Raw genomic sequence first — 18,004 nt, forward strand, 5'->3', positions numbered from 1 at the left:
CGCACTCTCATCTGTATATCCCATTTCCTGCTTTCCTCACTAATGTACCAGCCTGTGATCAATGTCGCAAGTCAAAATGTAAGTGTGAGCGCTCTGCGGATGGCGAAGCTTGCAAAAGCTGCATTATGCTTGGAACTCGTGAGTCCCTCGCATATATGCGCATATACCTCATTCAATCTACGTTTTTGTTCCAGCTTGCACCTTCCTTGGACCCTCTCGCAAACGAGGCCCCCCTAAAGGGTACATTGACGCTATAGAAGCTCGCTTGCACCAGACCGAAGCTCTGCTTGGTATTCTCATCGCCAGCAATGACGACCGTGCGAGAGGCGTACTCGACGATATGTCTAAAGTAAGTTGCGTCTCTCCAGTCATTGCGACAGATTATGAATGCTCCCCCTACCAGGACGCTCTAGCCAAGGAGATTATCAACCGGGTTGACAACTCTCCATACGGCTCAAAGGGCCGCAAAGGAGGCCCCATTGGCGGAGCAAAGAACCGTCCGGGCTCCATGTCACCAATGGATGCACCCGGCCACAGCGATCACGTAGATCTCCATTCTACGCAGTATGTCGCTGTACAGTATATACCTGCTCTGGACTTTAACTAACGCATATATCCCTTTCAGCCCGTCAAACGAATGGCAGGATCGCGTAGTATCTTTGCTAAACAACCACAGCAACCACCACATAAATAACGCCACTCTCAACAACCCTCTACTCCTCACCCGGCCCGCCCTTCCTGTCGTCGCTCAGGACGCCACGGAGCGTCAATCACCCACTAGTCGGCCACCTTTTCACAGGCCAGATCCTACAGGGCCAGCGTCTCAAGTCCGCCGACAACGCCCGAAGGTAGAGTTTGAGGGCAGCGAACACGAGCGTGCTTCATCTGCCTCATCAACCGGCTTCCCATTAGGTTCAGTAATGTTAACGCGAACAGACAGTCCCAACTATTCGAGCATCTCACCTGTTCGCCGGGCCAAGGAAAGGTTAGAGCCAGGAAGTACCAGCTCCGTAGATTCTGAATCTGAAGATGACGTTGTCGATGCCGTTGGGCAGCTAAGTTTGAATGAAGATGAGCAGGTGAGATATCACGGCAAGGCAAGTGGATTGTACCTGCTTGGTTACAATGCAAAAGCCGAGGCTAGGAATGAGGCTGGCATATGGTGCGTTACCTCATTTATTTGCTGGACCTGTGCTATGAATTTAACGTATCTGTGTAACATAACAGGCGATTTCCGAAAGCACGTGTGTGGCCTCCTCTGCCGCCTGATGCGCGAAGCAATGCCGGCATGCAGACCACATCTGCGACAGAAGATGACGAGTTTTTATCCAAGCTACCAGAACCAGCTTTGCAAGAACATTTATTGGATCTTTATTTCACTTATGTCCATCCCGTATTTCCCATTCTACACAAGGCTGCATTTTTCGAAACTTTCAGGAACGGGTAGGTTTAGCTTTCTCGCATGGTTCTTAGGGTTTGATTTGACAAGTTTGATACAGAGGTAGAACGGGGGAAACTCCCGAATCGCCGGCTTCCGATGGACAGACGTCGACTTCACCATCTCCTTTTCTTCGACAGCGTCGACGCATCTCCCCTGTACTACTTCTCACCATGTGTGCCATCGCTGCGCGCTACTCATCTAGCTCTGGTTCTCACGTCCCGCCTCCCGAAGATCCCTCCATGTGGACAGCGGGCGACGAATATCTTAATAGCGCCAAGGTGATCCTGGACAGTACCTACGCCAGTTCACGGCCCTCGACGTGTCAAGCATTGTTGTTGATGGGCTATCGTGAGATTGGAATCGGTGCGATGGCGCAGGCTTGGGTGTACACTGGTATGGCAGTGAGGATGGCCCAGGATCTCGGAATGCACAGGAGCGCGGATGGATGGGCGCGTGTGGGGTTAGGTGGGAGGTTGTTCAGTGAGTGGGAGCTACAGGAGCGGAGGAGAATTTGGTATGCATGTGTTATTCTTGACAAATACGTCTCGACCTACATCGGTCAGTCACCGTTTATCGGTGTTCATATAATCTCTTCTAACTCCCTCTTTCATTCCAGGTCGCCCACTAGCTATATTTGAGAAAGATTTTGATACACAGCTCCCAAGTGATTCTGAGGTAAGTTCTACAGAAATGTATCATTGCTGTGCATCTTTTTGTTCCGTTCTTGTCTTGCATGAATTTTAAATGACATAGCGGCTGATCGTCTTTCGTTCCGACTATAGCCCGAAGAACTAGAGTTATGGAGCCCGCATTCATCGCCGCCGATAGACACAAATACGCGCCGCCCGTTATCGCCCAGCAACGCACGGTCAGCGAGCCCTGTTCCTGGTCATGTCCTTTCATGCTTCAATGCTTCTGCAACGCTTTGTACGTTTTGTCAGCTTCTCATCAAATATATGATAGGTACTGATACGCTAATACAGCGGGTTTATTGAGTATGATAGTTCAGGCTATATATGCTATCAGGCCAACGTCAAGCAGACATGCAGAGTCGCTTTACCTTGAGGGTCTACTCGATAAATGGTACCTCGAACTACCAGAACATCTCCGATTTGAGCCTGGGTCGAACAAGTCTCCTTCGCCTGCGCCACATGTCCTCACGCTCCATATGCAGTACTGGTGCACGAACCTGTTGCTCCACCGGCCTTTGTGAGCGTCTGCAGTATCTTCTTGTTGTGATTTAGACTTATTATTTTCTCAGCATACGACAAGTATATTTGCCACATAGACAGTATGTTCTCATCTACATATGCAGTCTAATTGACTCACGATTAACACTTTGCGTAGTAAAGCGGAGACTGTTGATGACGCTGATGTTCGCGCTACGTCTAAACGAAATTATGAACTTTGTGTAGGGGCCGCGAATCATATTGCTTCAATAGGTGAGTATATGATCGAGGTATTTCATTGGGACATGCTCATTGACGTTTGATTTGCTGCAGTTTCGTTCTATCGCGAGAGATATTGTGTGCAACGTGCACCCGTCTTCCTTTGTTTTTATGTTTTCACTGCTGGTATAATGCATGTGACAAGCTGTATGTGTTTTTATTTCTGTTATTTCCACTTGGCTCAGTAGACTTCACTGCTTGTAGTGTCGATTTATCCCAATGATCCTCAAGCTCGGATGGGCCTGAACAAGTGTATGGATGCTCTTCATGAGATGGAGCTAGTGTGGCCAAGCGCTGCTCGGGCACGCGAGCTTCTACGCGGGTCTAAAGTCATCACCGAGGGGGGGGAGTCATTAAGGCTCCAAAGCCAGCCTGACAGACACAAGCGAGCGGCAGAACATGCAGTTGACGGAGAAGATGCTTACGAACGCAGTCAATTGCACAATGGCAGCGCAGACTACCCTAGCTGGAGATCGAATACATTCAGCCATCCCATGCCTAATGATGAGTATCATACTCACGTACCTGTTCCACCACCTACTTCGTCGTCGTCATCCATCCACACGCTTCCTTATTTCTCCTCATACGAGCGGTGGCCGTCTGATAACTCCAACTACCTTTCATTCCCTGGGACTCTCTCAACGTCTGTCCTTCCGCAGATGTATAGTACGGGTTTGATCGATGAGCGGTCACCAAATGCGCTCAATGGTAATAGTCGCATGGCGTCGTATGATCAAGGGCATAATCATAGCCGCTATCCGCAGTTCTGGAGCGACTATACAGCTTTTCCGCAGATGGGAATGGCTTATGGAAATATGCCTTCGCAGTCTGGCCAGGTGGCTGTTGGACCGCCGCCTTCTGAACAACAGCAGCAACAGCAGGGTGAAACGTCTCCTATGTATCTATCGAGTCAATATAATCACGTGTATAGTAAGTGAAGATACATTACAAGCTTTTGTATCGAACTGACGTTGACACGACCGGTTCCTTTCTGAATGTAGATAATCAACCGTCATCTTAACACACTTCTGCCCGTATTCCAGTATCTTGCCCACTTTTTGCGTGTGTTTATGACCACAAACAAACGTCACTCCCTCACCTCCTAATTAAAAATGAATCAAGAATGCTGCTTTTTAGCGTATGTCTGTATTTTGTAGTTTTCGCGAGACGTTCTTGTTCTATTGAACTTTTGTGCATTCTTCTTTTGTACTAATGTTTTGGGACTTGCATAGTAATGTTGTCTTCCCTCCCACTATCCGTTTGCTCTTGGATTTACTCGTAGCCACACTATTATAGTATAGAACGATCGTGACTGAATTCGAATCAAATGCTTGACCCAGAGCTATGTGCACAGGTGTCCAATCTCTTCCCCTGTAAAGGTGCTATATAGATCTTCATGCTGACATGTATGCTGCCTCCGATAATCATTTCTGGACCCGTAGGATCCAGGTTTACACTTCACTAAGTTTGTACCCAGTCATTTGTTTGCTTGTATTTATTGCATATCAACATAGCTCATATGAGCTAACTTTTACAGTCTCAACACTGAAAACAGGCTGGGATAACTTGTTACTCTATTGAGGCAGACAAAATCCCCACCAAATATAACTAGGGGACTTTGCTGTCGTAGGATTTGAAAAATGTCAAAAATAGGTGTTTTAAGTAAATATATAGCAAATGATTTTTGTAATAAGCAGAGCAAATTTTGTTGTACACTTTTTTTTTCAGAATTTTTCAGCTCAAGGTTGTTATTGTCATCAGTGATGGCAACAACACCAAAATTTTTGTAGAAAGCTGTCTATATGAAAAGTGATGTATAAGTTGCAAAAATGTAGACTATGTACTGACTTTTCAACACATTCTGATTTAACTTTTAAGCCCTACAACCAAGTCCCCAAGTCATCTTTGGTGAGGATTTTGTTTGCCTCACAAAATGGCAACAAGTGGTCCCAGCTGTTACTGAGTATGTTAAAAATCGCAAGTTGACGAAGACAAGTGTTGTACAAAGGGAAAGTAAGGTGCAGGGCACCATACTAGGAAAGTGTAGTAGTTGGATGGCCCGTGCATTTTGATGGGCAAATTTTCTCCTTAGTTATACTTTCATTTACCCTTTTTAAACCTTTGTAGCAACAATTGCCCACCTCAGAGCTTCACCCACAAAGTCTGAGTAATTGGTTTATATTAGATCTCTTTGAGGTTATGAGCCCTGTGAGTGAAACAACATACCCAGAAGAAGACACCATTGGGGTGCCAAAGCTTGAGCCAGATGGCTTGAACTGGTTGATGTACAAACTTGCCTCAAATGGGCTCTTGCTGACCAAGACTGCGTTGAGCACCTCCATGGCACAACAAAAAGGTCAATACCAGTATCCCAGACCACTAGCCAGACTGCTGGCCAGGCCGCAGCGACAACATCTCCTCCTGTGGCAGTCAGCAAGGCCAATCAAGAAGCACTTGATGCCTGGTTGAAAAAGGAGTACTGCGCAAGAAACATATTGGGTCACACCATACCTGATTCGATGCTGCAAAGGATTCTAAACAAACCCATCGTTGCCGACATGTGGGCCATGATATGCCAAGAAAACAAGAACAAAACAGAGTTAGTTCAGTCTGAGCTAAGAGAAAGGTTGTCAAACCTATGCTGCGCCAAGAAAGGAGACTTGCGCACACATTTGGAAACAAGATTTGCGCGCTATGGGAACAGCTCAGCACAGCAGGAATCCTCCAGCATCATCATGTCTCTGCCGCACTCATACACCACCTATGTAGCCCATATGCCAAAGCAGACTTTGGACCCAGAGACACTGATCTTGTACCTTCTCCAAGAATATGACTGCCAGATTATATTCAGAAAACGCCTGACAGCAAAATCTGAAGACATTGCAATGTCAGCCACCAGAGGACAGGGATCATCCAAACATGGAAATTGAGGCGGAAGAGGTCATTACAGAAAGGGAAAGTTGCCTGGTGGCAAAGACGACAAAGATGCCAGCAAGCTTGAATGCTGGAACTGCAGTGAAAAGGGACACAGATCACACCAGTGCCCCAACAAGAAGCGTGAGCGCTCCGCAAAGAACAAGTCAAAGGGTGACTCACCAGGAGATAAAAAGGAGGAGGGGAAGGTGGGCGATGCAAAAGGAAAGAAACCTGAAAAAGTGAACCTTGCTGTTCACATTGAATGTGATAGTGCGAGCCTATCAGATTTTGAAGAAAAGGTGCATGGAGCGCCCTCACTCACCAGCTTGCTATGAACATAAGGCCCAAGAGTCCCATCAAAATCTATGACTCTGGTGCTACAAGTTACTTCACCCCTCATTGACACCTCCTACTCAATTACTGCACAATTGCACCTTACCCAATCTTCTCTGCTGTAGGAATAGGGGATATGATGATTAGTGTCCCCAATGGCACCCATAAAGACATGCAAATACGCCTGAAAGATGTGTTATATGCACCAAATATGGCCTACACCCTGATTTCAATTGGCTGTATGGACAAGGCAGGCTACAAAGCTGTCTTTGAGAAAGGCAAATGTGTCATTTGTGACCCAAGAGGAAAAATAAGAGGACACATATCTAAAGTGGGTGGTGTGTACCAGCCACGATGTCATGCACCAAAGTTGATTGGTAGCATGGACAGGTGTCAATAACGAAGCGAATATTCAAAAAGACTCGCCTTTGCGCCACACAGGCACAGTGCCACGTGGAATAGTAATTAATATTGCCCTTTTCGAACTTGTGGCTGACCAGAATTAGAATGGATCCTTGGAAAGTTCAAGCTGTTACAATACACAATCTTTGGACCTTTAGCTTTCATTCCCCTTTTCAACCTTTTTTCTCATTTCTCATGCACTTGTGCCATGTGGCACCTTCCTTGTGTTCAGACTTTCACTTTCTCTTACTGCACTGCTTCTTCTTCTTTTTAGATATAACTTTCTTGCACAGTGAAGCTGGTTACAAGGGCTACACCCTATGACTTCATTAGCCACCACCCTTAACAACTGTATAGTACAACATGTACAAACACCCTATAATAGTATATATACTACAATAGATCAAGGAGACTCCTCAGCAAGTCCTCCTGTTGTTTTCCCACAACTAACTTGGTCCTACCACTAAGGAGTTTATCCACTCCTATTCCCCATACACTTGCTTGTCTGAGTTGTGTGCCACAGTATTAAAACCTTGGTTGTTACATAAGCTATTTTGGAATGGCCAAAACTTACTTGCATCAAAAAAATTAGGGCCTTCCTTAGCTTAGGCAATTTCTACTGGAGACTTGTTTTAAGCTAGACAATAAGTTCGGGTTAGAAACTGACTTTGCTTTAGGAACTGTTCCATCAATCAAATGCCCTGATAATCTTTGGAGGCCTGGTGCCTATCTATCTTATAGTTTGTCACTTTTAGAGTGCAACTATGAGATTGATGACAAAGAGATGCTGGCCATCATTAAAGCTTAAAAGCACTGGTGGCACTACTTTGAAGGTGCTAGGTGTAACAATACCAAAGTTTGCAGACTCTGGTGCATATTTGAAAACTCAAAAGGACGATAATGAAGAAGATTTGGAGTTGATAGACTTAGATGGGTAAGAACCAAGTTTTTTATTGGTATACAATAGGAGGACTTGCTGAGGAGTCTTTAATCTATTGCAGGGTTTATACTGTATAGTATACCAAGTTGGTACCGTGTGGTTTAATATAAATATTCAAATATTTGTGATGTTCCATTGTATTTTATATGATGTTATATCATGTGACTTCACCATGTGTCCAGCTTATGTAATATTTCCATATAGTAAATGCCACATGGCACAGAGTCCAAATGCAAGAAAAGTGAAAATAGGTCCGAAAATGCTATTGTAACACTAGGCACCAGTTTGAAATCTGGATCAACCACAAAAATCTGGAGTATTTTATAACAGCTTAGGACCTGAATCAAAAACAAGCCTGGTAACAAGGGGTCTCTAGTGACAAAGTGGTTTCTGATAAGCCCGTGGTTCACGGGTTTGAGACATATTCTGATGATGAGGATTTACTAATGAATACCAAGTTGCACTGTTGAAGTGTACAATTGTATTGAAGATGTAACTACAATACAGGTGTATATATATACTGTCTACTTTAGGGCAGGTGTTTGTGTTGAACAAACAATAATGGGTGAGACCGTAATAGGTAACAAGTGTGGGAAGTATGAAGGAGTAGTGGTAGGTAGTTACTCTGAAAAGAAATAGAGTCCATAGGGAACATAGTTTGTAACACCTGCTGTGCTGTGTTTTTGTCTAGATTAAATTATAAATTAAATTTTAAGTTAGGCACTTCTATGGGAAAAGCAGATGTTTTATCTAGGAGAGAAGATCACACCACAGGCATTGTTGATAATAACAAAATTGTCACCCTATTAGAATAATCTAGGGTAGCCAATATTAGAATAGGGCAGGATTGTGATTTTCTAGAAATCTTCAGGAAAGATATCTGATCAGAAAAGAAGGTGCACCTTGATGGCAATAAACATTATTTATGGGAAGACGGGCTCTTCCATTACAAAGACAAGATCTATGTGCCTGAGTCCGCAAAGGTCAAGACAATAGATAAATATTATGACACACCAGTGGCTGGACACCCTGGTTGGCAACAAACAATGGAGCTGGTTTTCAGAAACTACATATGGCCTGGCATGGTCAAATACCTACAACAATACATACAGTGTTGTCTCTGTTGTGTCATAGCAAAAATGTCACGATTTGAGCCATTGAGAGTCATTATCTAATCTATAAAGTTCCAAAATCTTATCTCATCATGTGACCTTACAGTCACCTGACCAAACACAGACTATGACGTAGCACATCAGTCAGCGCCTCAAGGCTACTGCATGGTGCTCAGTCAGCACCTCATGGCTGGCCCACAGATACATATATAAACCAGCTACTCATGTACATACACTCTTCAGTTGTTGATTACTTCTTAACATTGTTATTTGGACGCTACTTGCTTGATTTTGAGACTTGCACCTCCGTTAGTTTGGCATAAGGTGTAGGGATCTAACAAAAAATTCCCATCAACTGCTGGCTGGTAAACTTATACTCTGATTCCAGCAGAACCCTAGTAGGACATATTGGTTGATTTCATGATGCATCTACCCAAGTCAAATAGGTATGATTTAGTAATGGTGGCTATGAATTGCTTGTTCAAACAAGTTGTGTTCATACCCACAAACAAAACTATTACAGCCACTGGTATGGAAAACTTATTTGAAGATTTTGTGTGGTCTATCTATGGGTTACCAGAAATAGTGATTTCTAATAAGGGACCTCAATTTGCTGGATGCTGGGCATCAAACCTAAATAATTGATGGTGATCCATCCACAAACAGATGGACAAATGGAGAGACTCAACCAAAAGTTAAAACAGTATCTCCAGATATTTATCAATGACAGGCAGACAAATTGGGCCAGGTGGCTACAGATAGCCTGATTTCCATACAGTATCAAACAATTGTTGGCTATCAGAAAGGCACCATCTGGGGGAATCAGGTTGTACCTGCCAAAAATGGGTGTAGAATTTGGCAAAAGCAAAAACGAGGCTACAGGGACTATGGCCAAAGACTTGAAGTCTGTCTTAGAAGAAATGTGCAAGGTGCTATTTAAAACTGTAGAGCAGATGAAACACAAGGCAGAGTGTGAGTGTAGGCACTCAAAGGCCCCTGATTACAAAGTTAGGGACTTGGTCTGGTTAGATACCAACTACTAAAAACCAAATAATTAGCAGTCTGGAAAACTGGCCGATAAGTGGATTGATTCTAACCAGATTAAGAAAATCAAACCAAATGTAGAAGAGCTAGAACTGTCAAAATGAACAAGAGTGGTACCCATGGTTAATATTAACTGGGTGAAACCTTATAAAGGCCACTGCCTGAACAGCATATAGACCAGCACAGACTAGTGTAAGAAGGTATTTGTGTCTAAGAAAAAACTGGGTATAGTTCTTTTGTTCAAACACCTATACATTGTTTAACCTGTAGGGATTAACCAAGGAATTCAGAAGAAAGTGCTGAAGACAACTGAGTATAGTCCTGCAAGTTATGATTTTGCTGGAAAGGCAATAAAACAACTGTGTGAGCAATAATACAAGTGGAGGATGAATGTAGAGCTGAAAATACAACAATGGGATGACTCCTGAAAATCCATGTTTTGTGTTTATACAAATGGAATATCACAACAAGCTCTACACTTGTTGGTTATACAGCTGCAAAATGTCTATAACACTTTTAAGGTGACCAATGTGTTACAATACACAATATTTGGATTTCCAAACTTTTAGTCTCTACTTCAACCTTCTTTCTCTTTGGACACTTGTGCCATATAGCATTTTTCTTTTGTTTCACACTCCACTTAGACTTTTACTTTCTCATACAGCGCAGCTTCCTTTTATTTTCAGCTACAACTTTCTCGTGTGGTGGAGCTGGTCACAAGGGCTGCACCTGATGTCTTATGATATCATCAGCCACCCCTTTTATCAACTGTATAGTCTATATGTACAAATAGTCTGTAGTTGAAATATAAACCCTAATAAATCAAGAAGACTCCCCAGTAAGTCCTCCTGTTGTTTACCTACAATAAATTTGGTCCTACTCTAAAGGGAGATTACTCTTTTATTTACCTTCTTTACTTTTTTTATTATGTGCCAGAGTATACACACTTTGGTTATTACAATAGGACTTGCTTTATCTACTCTCTTGCACTTTGTGTGTAAACCCGGTGTTGATGATGAAAACTGTTGTTAGAAAACCACACACAAAAACAAACTAACACACAATCCTCCCAGATTCCAACAGAACTTGTTTATGGGCTTTGCCTCCCAGAACAGTGGAGTGATCTGGTTATTCATGAGGTGGTATATAGTGATCCTTCAAAGTAAAACCCAGTGATGTATGGGTGTGGGTTTTGAGGGGGAGGGATAGTTGGAAGACAGAAGACAGGGGCCCTGTGGCAACCACAGACAAACACTACTTTACTAATTGAAGCACAATGTAGGCCTGAGAATGACAAGGTGATGAGGTGACGAGGTTCCCAGTGATAGTGTAACGACCAAGAGTTTGTTACTCTGGCGCACAACTCAGACAAGCTATAGAGATAATGATGAGGGAGTGGTTACCCTTTAGGCTTCAACAAGTTAGTTGTGAGGATACCACAGGAGGACTCGCTAAGGAGTCTCCTGGATCTATTGAGGTATATATACTACTACAGGTTGTTTGTACATGTTGTACTATACAGTTGATAAAGCAGTGGCTGATGATGTCAGAGGGCGCAGACCGTGTGACTAGCTCCACTGTGTGAGAGACTTGTAGCTAAAATAAGAATAAAGGCAATGTAGTGCGAGAAGGTGGAGTTTGAACAAAAATGGAAAGTGCCGCATGGCACAATGTGTGAAAACTATAGTATAAAGTTAAAGAGGAGAATGAAAATTAAAGGTCCGAAAATTGTGTATCGTAACAGATAGCAGGCTCCTGATGCGCCGGCCTATAGTGCCCAGAAGGACTCTAATCAAAAGGGATAACAATGACTTTGGAAGTGATAAGTGACAATGACAGCAGACAATAGCAGTAGCAGTGGGAAGTGTTGTGACCACACTGGATCACAAGTAGCAGAGAGTAGTGAACTTGAGATTAGAGAAGAAGTCTGGATTATGATTTCTTGTTTTTACAAGGTAAAATACAGGGGTTTATATAGTAAAAAAAGGTAGGCTATGCACAGTATAGCCGCGCAAAAAGAATGAGAATCCCATCAAAACCTTTGCTAGTTGGATTCTATCAATTGTACCTTATACTACCAAAGTCAAACAACTATTTTCTGATTTTAATGGCATTCAAGGTGCCAAACAATGCAACCTCATGATCAATAACTTTAAGACATTTGGTAAGCTTTAAAATAGCTACACCTACCATCCACAACAACACAACAAACAACTTGGGAAAGCCATTCAATAAAATAATGGTCACAAACACACCTGAGCGCAGCCTGAAATCAATATCAATCTTGCAACTGATCTCACCACTAATTTCACCTGGTGTCTACTTCTCACAGCCACCCCCCAAGAGCATAATTCCAGACAAACTTGAAGAAACATTTGGTGCACTGGAGTCTGGTCCTACCAACCCAGAGGTGGATGGAGGCAAGGTGTTGCTGTTATGAACTATTTTACCTATAGACTTTATTTCTTTGCTCAAGTAGCTACCTACCACTACCTACTAATATACACTGTGGGCATTGGCTTATTTAAGCCCAGCTTATATCCTGAAAACATTCAATTTTAGCTTTTTCTAGCCAATCAGAACCCAGAACTCCCATATTTTCAGGATATAAGCTAGGCTTAAATAAGCCAATGCCCGCAGTGATACTCCTACATATTATTGCCTGTTACGGTATTACCTGTCTCTGTTTGCTCAACACAAATGCCTGCCCTAAAATAGGAACTATATACCATCTCCAATATGATTGTATGCTTCAACAGTGTCAAACTTGGTATTCATCAGAACAAAGTCTCATTATCAGAATATGTCCCAAACACAGTGTTACTAGGCTTGCACATTACAAGTGCAACAGTTGCAAGGACATGTATATGACTTGAATAAACAGATTGATAAGGGTATGACTCCTTTAGGCTTCTAGGATGATATAGCAGTTGGGCACAGGGTCAGGAGCTGGAACCTGGATTATTGAGGCTCCCCTTACTTTGAGGGGTGTTTCTGATATGTAGAATAGCTCATATATTATCCTATATACAAAATTTAGTGAAAAATGTGATTTCCCTTTTGTTATTGTTTTCCAACCTGCCATTTGTCATTTTGCCTAGACAATTGGCAGACTTGCCCTAAAATTGTTCTGCCCAGACCATATTATGCCTGGACAGATATTAATAACAGTACATCAGTTGAGAATGGCCTTCTATGGGCTCAAAAAACAAGCACCACTAACCTAATTTTATAGCAAATTATTTCATATAGATATTCTTGCTCCTCCTAAAAATGGAGAAAAATACATTTGTTTTTGAGCCTGTGAAAGGCCAATCTCAACTAATGTACTATTATCAACTGTCTAGGCATATTAACTGCATACACCACGGGCATGAAAGGGTTCCAGCCAAGCCGGAAGAGGTATGATTCTCACACAAACAGCATAATTTCAGCCACCTTGACGGCCTGACTGGAATACTTCAAATATTATAAATATATACTTTGTGATAGATTAACTAAAATTTTACCAATGTTTTGAGAAATAGCTGGGATGGTTCATGCCCAGTTTGAGGCTGACATGTTGCTGGCTCTTGAAAAACTAGGTCTGTATTGGCTGAGCTGCTGACTTTTCAAAGAACTTAGCAATATGTTAGGCATGCACCCTCCTAGCTATTTCTCAAAACATTCGTAAAATTTTAATTAATCTATCACAAAGTATATATTTATAATATTTGAAGTATTCCAGTCAGGCCGTTGAGGTGGCTGAGGTTATGCTGTTTGTGTACAAATCATACCTCTCCCCAGTGGTGGAAGGGCCTTGGGTATTGCCATTGGCACTATAGTGCCTTCGGCACATGGGCACCCCCAGACAACGATGACAAGGCCCAAGGTGCCTATGGCACCGAAAGGTCCCGAGCAACTCTGGTCTCACCCTGCAGGACATTTGAGCAGCAGTGTCGACAGTTGCAGCTCAAAATAATGAGCATTCAGAGGCAAGGGTTTTGAAAGAGCAAAGTGGGCATATTTAGACAGACAGTGTGTATCTATATCACATGAAATATATAAGTTATATCCCAAAAATAATGGTGCCGAAGTCAGCACAGACTCCTCAAAAGTGTCCATGTCCAAAGATTCATCTAACTCACCAGGAGCATCCAGACTAACCAAATCATATAGCTTGAGTTCCTCATTTAAACCTGGTAGCAAAAACCTCTCCTCTACCTGTATCCAAGCTGTATCCTCGAAGTTGAATAGCTGAGAGATTGATACTGTTATGATAACACTATTTTCGGACCTTTCCTTTAATTTTCATTCTCCGCTTTAACCTTTTACTATAGTTCACACTCCATGCCATACGGCACTTTCCTTTTTCGTTCTAAATCCACCTTCTCGCGCAGCGCTGCCTTCTTCTTATTTTTAGATACAACTCTCTCACACAGTGGAGCTGGTCATGCGAGCTAGGCCCCATGACATCATAAGCCACTAACTTTACCAACTGTACAGTACATAAGTACAAACACTCTGTATTAGTATATATATCCCAATAGATCCAGGAGACTCTGACAAATTATGACATTTGTTTATAGTATGAGAAAACATGCATTGGCCAGGGCTTGAACCTAGGACTCCAGCTTTCATGGTCTGGTGCTTTACCAACTAAGCTACCAAGGTGTACTTGGAAAGCATACTGATTGGTTGCATGCCCAGAAGGTCCAGAATCACTGTACACGGGTGCGGATCCCATTGTGTTGTGATAGACTCCTCAGTGAGTCCTCCTGTTACATACCAACAAACTCTCTGCAGCTTAAAGGGTAACCACTCCCTCATCACTATCTTTATAGTGTGTTCTTGTGTGTGCCAGAGTAACTAACTCTTGGTTGTTACAGATACATGTATTTGTCCGAATGTCACAACCTCTGGGTCTTCATCTGCATCCAGACAGCCATGCAAGCCTATGATTATGTCGTCCATTGAGTTCCTGCATGTAGAAGATGGACTATGTAGAGCTTCTGCCTCCGAGTTTGAATTGTCAGGCGGGTGACCTGGATTACTAGCAGGTTCAGCTTCGCCCAAAGTGAAGTCATTGGTTGACATTGAGAGTATTTGGCGTTTGCGCAGCTTTTTTTTGAGTATCCCCAAGTGGACATGTTCATCACGTAGGTGAAGTTGGAGCTCAGCAAGATCAGTCATTAATTTGATACTCATTCGAGAGCAAAGCCGGGTGAGGATAAGCCCAAAGGCACTGAAAAGTCTCTCGCAAGAGGCTGAGTTGGCTGAGACAGTGAGTAGATGTCTTGCAAGACGTTCAAGAGGTGTTGGGAGTGGGTTCACTAGGTTGGTCATTGCAATGTAGATGCTCATTGGGTCAACAGACTTGTTCTGTCAAAGGGTAATTGAGTACAAAATTGTATTACAACAAGTAAATTTACTTACTTCGCTAGCTGCTAATGCAGTTTCACGCCGAATGTGATCTGGGAGCTTTCCATACCGGTCTTGGTTACTGAGATAACTCACAACCTCACAGTAGAGCTGAATTGGGGCCTCTTCTTTGTAAAAGCGCATTCACAGCCAACTACAGAGCTCCCAGACTTCTGCTGCTGTCATGAACTCAACACTGGAGCTGGATGGAGATGCCTTGTAGAGAGGATTAAGTATTACTACAGCAATGAATATGTCTTGGTCTGATTTCTCCCAGCATTTCTTGATGCTTTTCAGTGTTGCTCGCATGAGTGGGACATCAGTTGGGTTGTTGGGAGTGTTCAAAATAGATGAAAATTTGGAAAATAATAATCCAAAGGTAATCAGGACTTGGTCAAGTTGACAATATGTTGCCTGAGTGATATTTGCTGCAAGTGCAAGTGGTTCAAGGTGTTTTTTAATCCTATGGAAGCCTAAGTGCGAGAAAAATCTCAGACCAGAAGAAAGTCATACCACGCTATGGTGTGCCAAAACAACACATTATTAATAGTCTCTACCATTCTGTCGGCCTTCTCTAAAGCCTGTCGGTCTCCAATTCTGACCAGCCGTTCAGCAGGTATTTTTTGGGTGTCCGCAGCCATAATTTGTTGCAAAGTAAGTTGTAGTTCAAGTAGACGCTGAAATGCAAGATAGTGTGCTGTCCATCGTGTAATCACAGGGCAGATAACAGATTTTGCAGAGCCAGTGAGTCTTTTTGAGGTAGAGTGAATGAGAGCAGTAAGGAGTGTTTTGCTCCGTATCCATGTAATGAGGTCAATAGCCTTTGTTGAAAAATTGGATACAAACTGTGCCTCCTTGCAAGCAAAATAGTCCCCTACAATGAGGTTAATTTGGTGTGCGTAGTAATCTAGGACTATGATTTCAGGCCTATCTTGACAAAGGATTTTTCTTGCCTTAAGCGAGTCTCCCCAGAAGCATTAGAAGTAAATGTAATGAGGATTATATGTTAGTTAATTTCGAGTATTTTCTGTATTTTCTTGATGAGTGTATATAGGTTGTTGGCAGTTTTTCGTTCAGAGGACACATCATAAACCTTCACAGTATGAACCTACAACTTGAAATAGGTCATATAGTTATAAAAAATCATAAAAGTGGCTTACCTCATGAGATGCTGATGTGACCATAAATGCAACAATTATATGGTGTGAGTTGACACCGGTCCATCCATCGCACTGTCCTATCACAAGCTGTCCACTAAGGCTTCTTTTTGCCATTTCACAATAGTGTTCAGCCTCTGCGGGAATAAGTCGATTAGACAGGACTTTGCGGCTGATAGGCTGGGCATTCAGAAGAAACCTTTGGCAGAACTGAATCCATTCAGGGTTTTTAACCCATTGGAATGGTAGACCAGCTGAAGCTGTGAGGTGGGCAAGGCATCGTCCAAACTCTTGCTGCATCTCGATACTCCATTGCAATGTTTGTGATGGTTGATGCGGGAAGCTTTTGCCGCTGCATTTTGATGGAATTGTGGCATGAGTCTGATTAAGATCTGGCAGATATGGGGAAGCTAATATACTCGGAGATGTACTTGGGGTCTGAAAAGGTGATTCAGAGCTGAAGTGTGATCTCAAAAGTAGGAGGTTTGGAAGAGGTAACAATGATGAGGGACCAGCTTGCTCATAATTGCTGCGGGTTCATTTCAAAGATGATAATGCTGCTACAGAATAACCATGGTTCTTGCATTCATGTCTGGCACACTGTTGATGATGAGAACTGCTGTTAGAAAACCACACTCAAAAACAAACTAACACACAATCCTCCCAGATTCCACAGAACTTGTTTATGGGTTTTGCCTCCTAGAACAGTGGGTGCTCTGGTTGTTCGTGGGGTGGTATGTATGATAATCCTTCAAAGTAAAACCCAGAGATGTATGGGTGTGGGTTTTGAGGAGGAGGGGTAGTTGGAATATAAAAGATAGGAGCTTTGTGGCGAATGTAGATGAGCACTACCTTGCTAATTGTAGCACAAGGTAGGTTTGAGAATGACGAGGTGACGAGGTTCCCAGTGATAGCAGGCTCCTGATGCACAAACTGTAGTGCTCAGAAGGACTCTAATCGAAAGGGATAAAAATGACTTTAAAAAGTGGAGAGTGACGATGACAGCAGATAACAGTGGTAGCAGTGGGAAGTGTTGTGACCACACTGGATCACAAGTAGAAGAGTGGTGAACTTGAGATTAGAGAAGAAGTCTGGATTCAAGTTCTTGTTGTTTTTTTTACAAGGTAAAATACAGGGGTTTATATGGTAAAAGAAAGGGAGGCTATGCATAGCATAGCTGTGCAAAAAGAATGAGAAAAAACATGAAGGAAGGAATGTATGCTGACAAATCCTGCATAGGTAGTACAGGATAAGATCGTCAAAATAAGGAAAAGAAAGAGATAGAACAATGAATGCTGTGTAAGTAATGTTACAGGTTTGTACAGCCATAAAGTAAAGTCCAATAGCAGAAAGAGAGCAAGAAAATCATGATGTCATGGGAAGATGCAGTAAAAAAAGGGCAAAGCAAAAAAATATCAGTATCAACACAGTTCCTTTATTGTCAGTCAGGCATTCTAAAAAAAATATGTGTCCATAAAAATGATTCAAAAATCAAAAATAATCGCACTGTAAATGAATGTTCTGCTGAAAAAAAAGAAACTGGAGCCACCAGTCCACCACCTAGTCCAAATCCGATGGTTTCATGGCCTTACCAATAGACTGGTTGTGTTGGACCACCTGGTCAAACGAGGGAGGGTGAGGAGTAGTTCCAGTTTGGAACAAGTGAGTCCCAGGCAGGGTGTGGTAGGTGTAGCTGTAGCGAAGACGATGGATAAAGGATAAATGTACCCAAGTGAATGGGACAGCAATGGACATGGGCGACACAAGGGGATGAACCTTCTCCAGCTCAAAAACTACCCACCCACGCTCCA

The 18,004-nt window shown here is 42.8% G+C and overlaps 3 protein-coding genes across 3 annotated transcripts; 2 read left to right on the forward strand and 1 right to left on the reverse strand.

Moving 5' to 3' along the window:
- Positions 1 to 61: 61 nt before the first annotated feature.
- SERLADRAFT_414597 (uncharacterized protein) lies at positions 62 to 4,330 on the forward strand (the record flags this gene model as incomplete). The annotated part of the gene is made up of 15 exons (XM_007316765.1): positions 62 to 78; positions 119 to 138; positions 195 to 349; positions 404 to 564; positions 626 to 1,162; positions 1,228 to 1,443; positions 1,500 to 1,999; positions 2,058 to 2,116; positions 2,224 to 2,368; positions 2,425 to 2,650; positions 2,703 to 2,732; positions 2,789 to 2,883; positions 2,944 to 3,036; positions 3,094 to 3,819; positions 3,891 to 4,330. The coding sequence occupies 15 exons, from the start codon at positions 62 to 64 to the stop codon at positions 3,908 to 3,910; spliced, it is 3,000 nt and encodes a 999-aa protein (XP_007316827.1).
- A 5,104-nt stretch (positions 4,331 to 9,434) lies between these two features.
- Positions 9,435 to 9,740, forward strand: SERLADRAFT_436462 (uncharacterized protein; the record flags this gene model as incomplete). Its single annotated transcript, XM_007316766.1, has 2 exons — positions 9,435 to 9,599; positions 9,651 to 9,740. 2 exons carry the CDS (start codon positions 9,435 to 9,437, stop codon positions 9,738 to 9,740), a joined length of 255 nt encoding a protein of 84 aa, XP_007316828.1.
- A 4,744-nt stretch (positions 9,741 to 14,484) lies between these two features.
- Positions 14,485 to 15,180, reverse strand: SERLADRAFT_436463 (uncharacterized protein; the record flags this gene model as incomplete). Its single annotated transcript, XM_007316767.1, has 2 exons — positions 14,485 to 14,997; positions 15,052 to 15,180. 2 exons carry the CDS (start codon positions 15,178 to 15,180, stop codon positions 14,485 to 14,487), a joined length of 642 nt encoding a protein of 213 aa, XP_007316829.1.
- Between the last annotated feature and the right edge of the window lie 2,824 nt (positions 15,181 to 18,004).

Source organism: Serpula lacrymans (genome assembly GCF_000218685.1).
Source record: "Serpula lacrymans var. lacrymans S7.9 unplaced genomic scaffold SERLAscaffold_5, whole genome shotgun sequence".
Taxonomy (NCBI): domain Eukaryota; kingdom Fungi; phylum Basidiomycota; class Agaricomycetes; order Boletales; family Serpulaceae; genus Serpula; species Serpula lacrymans.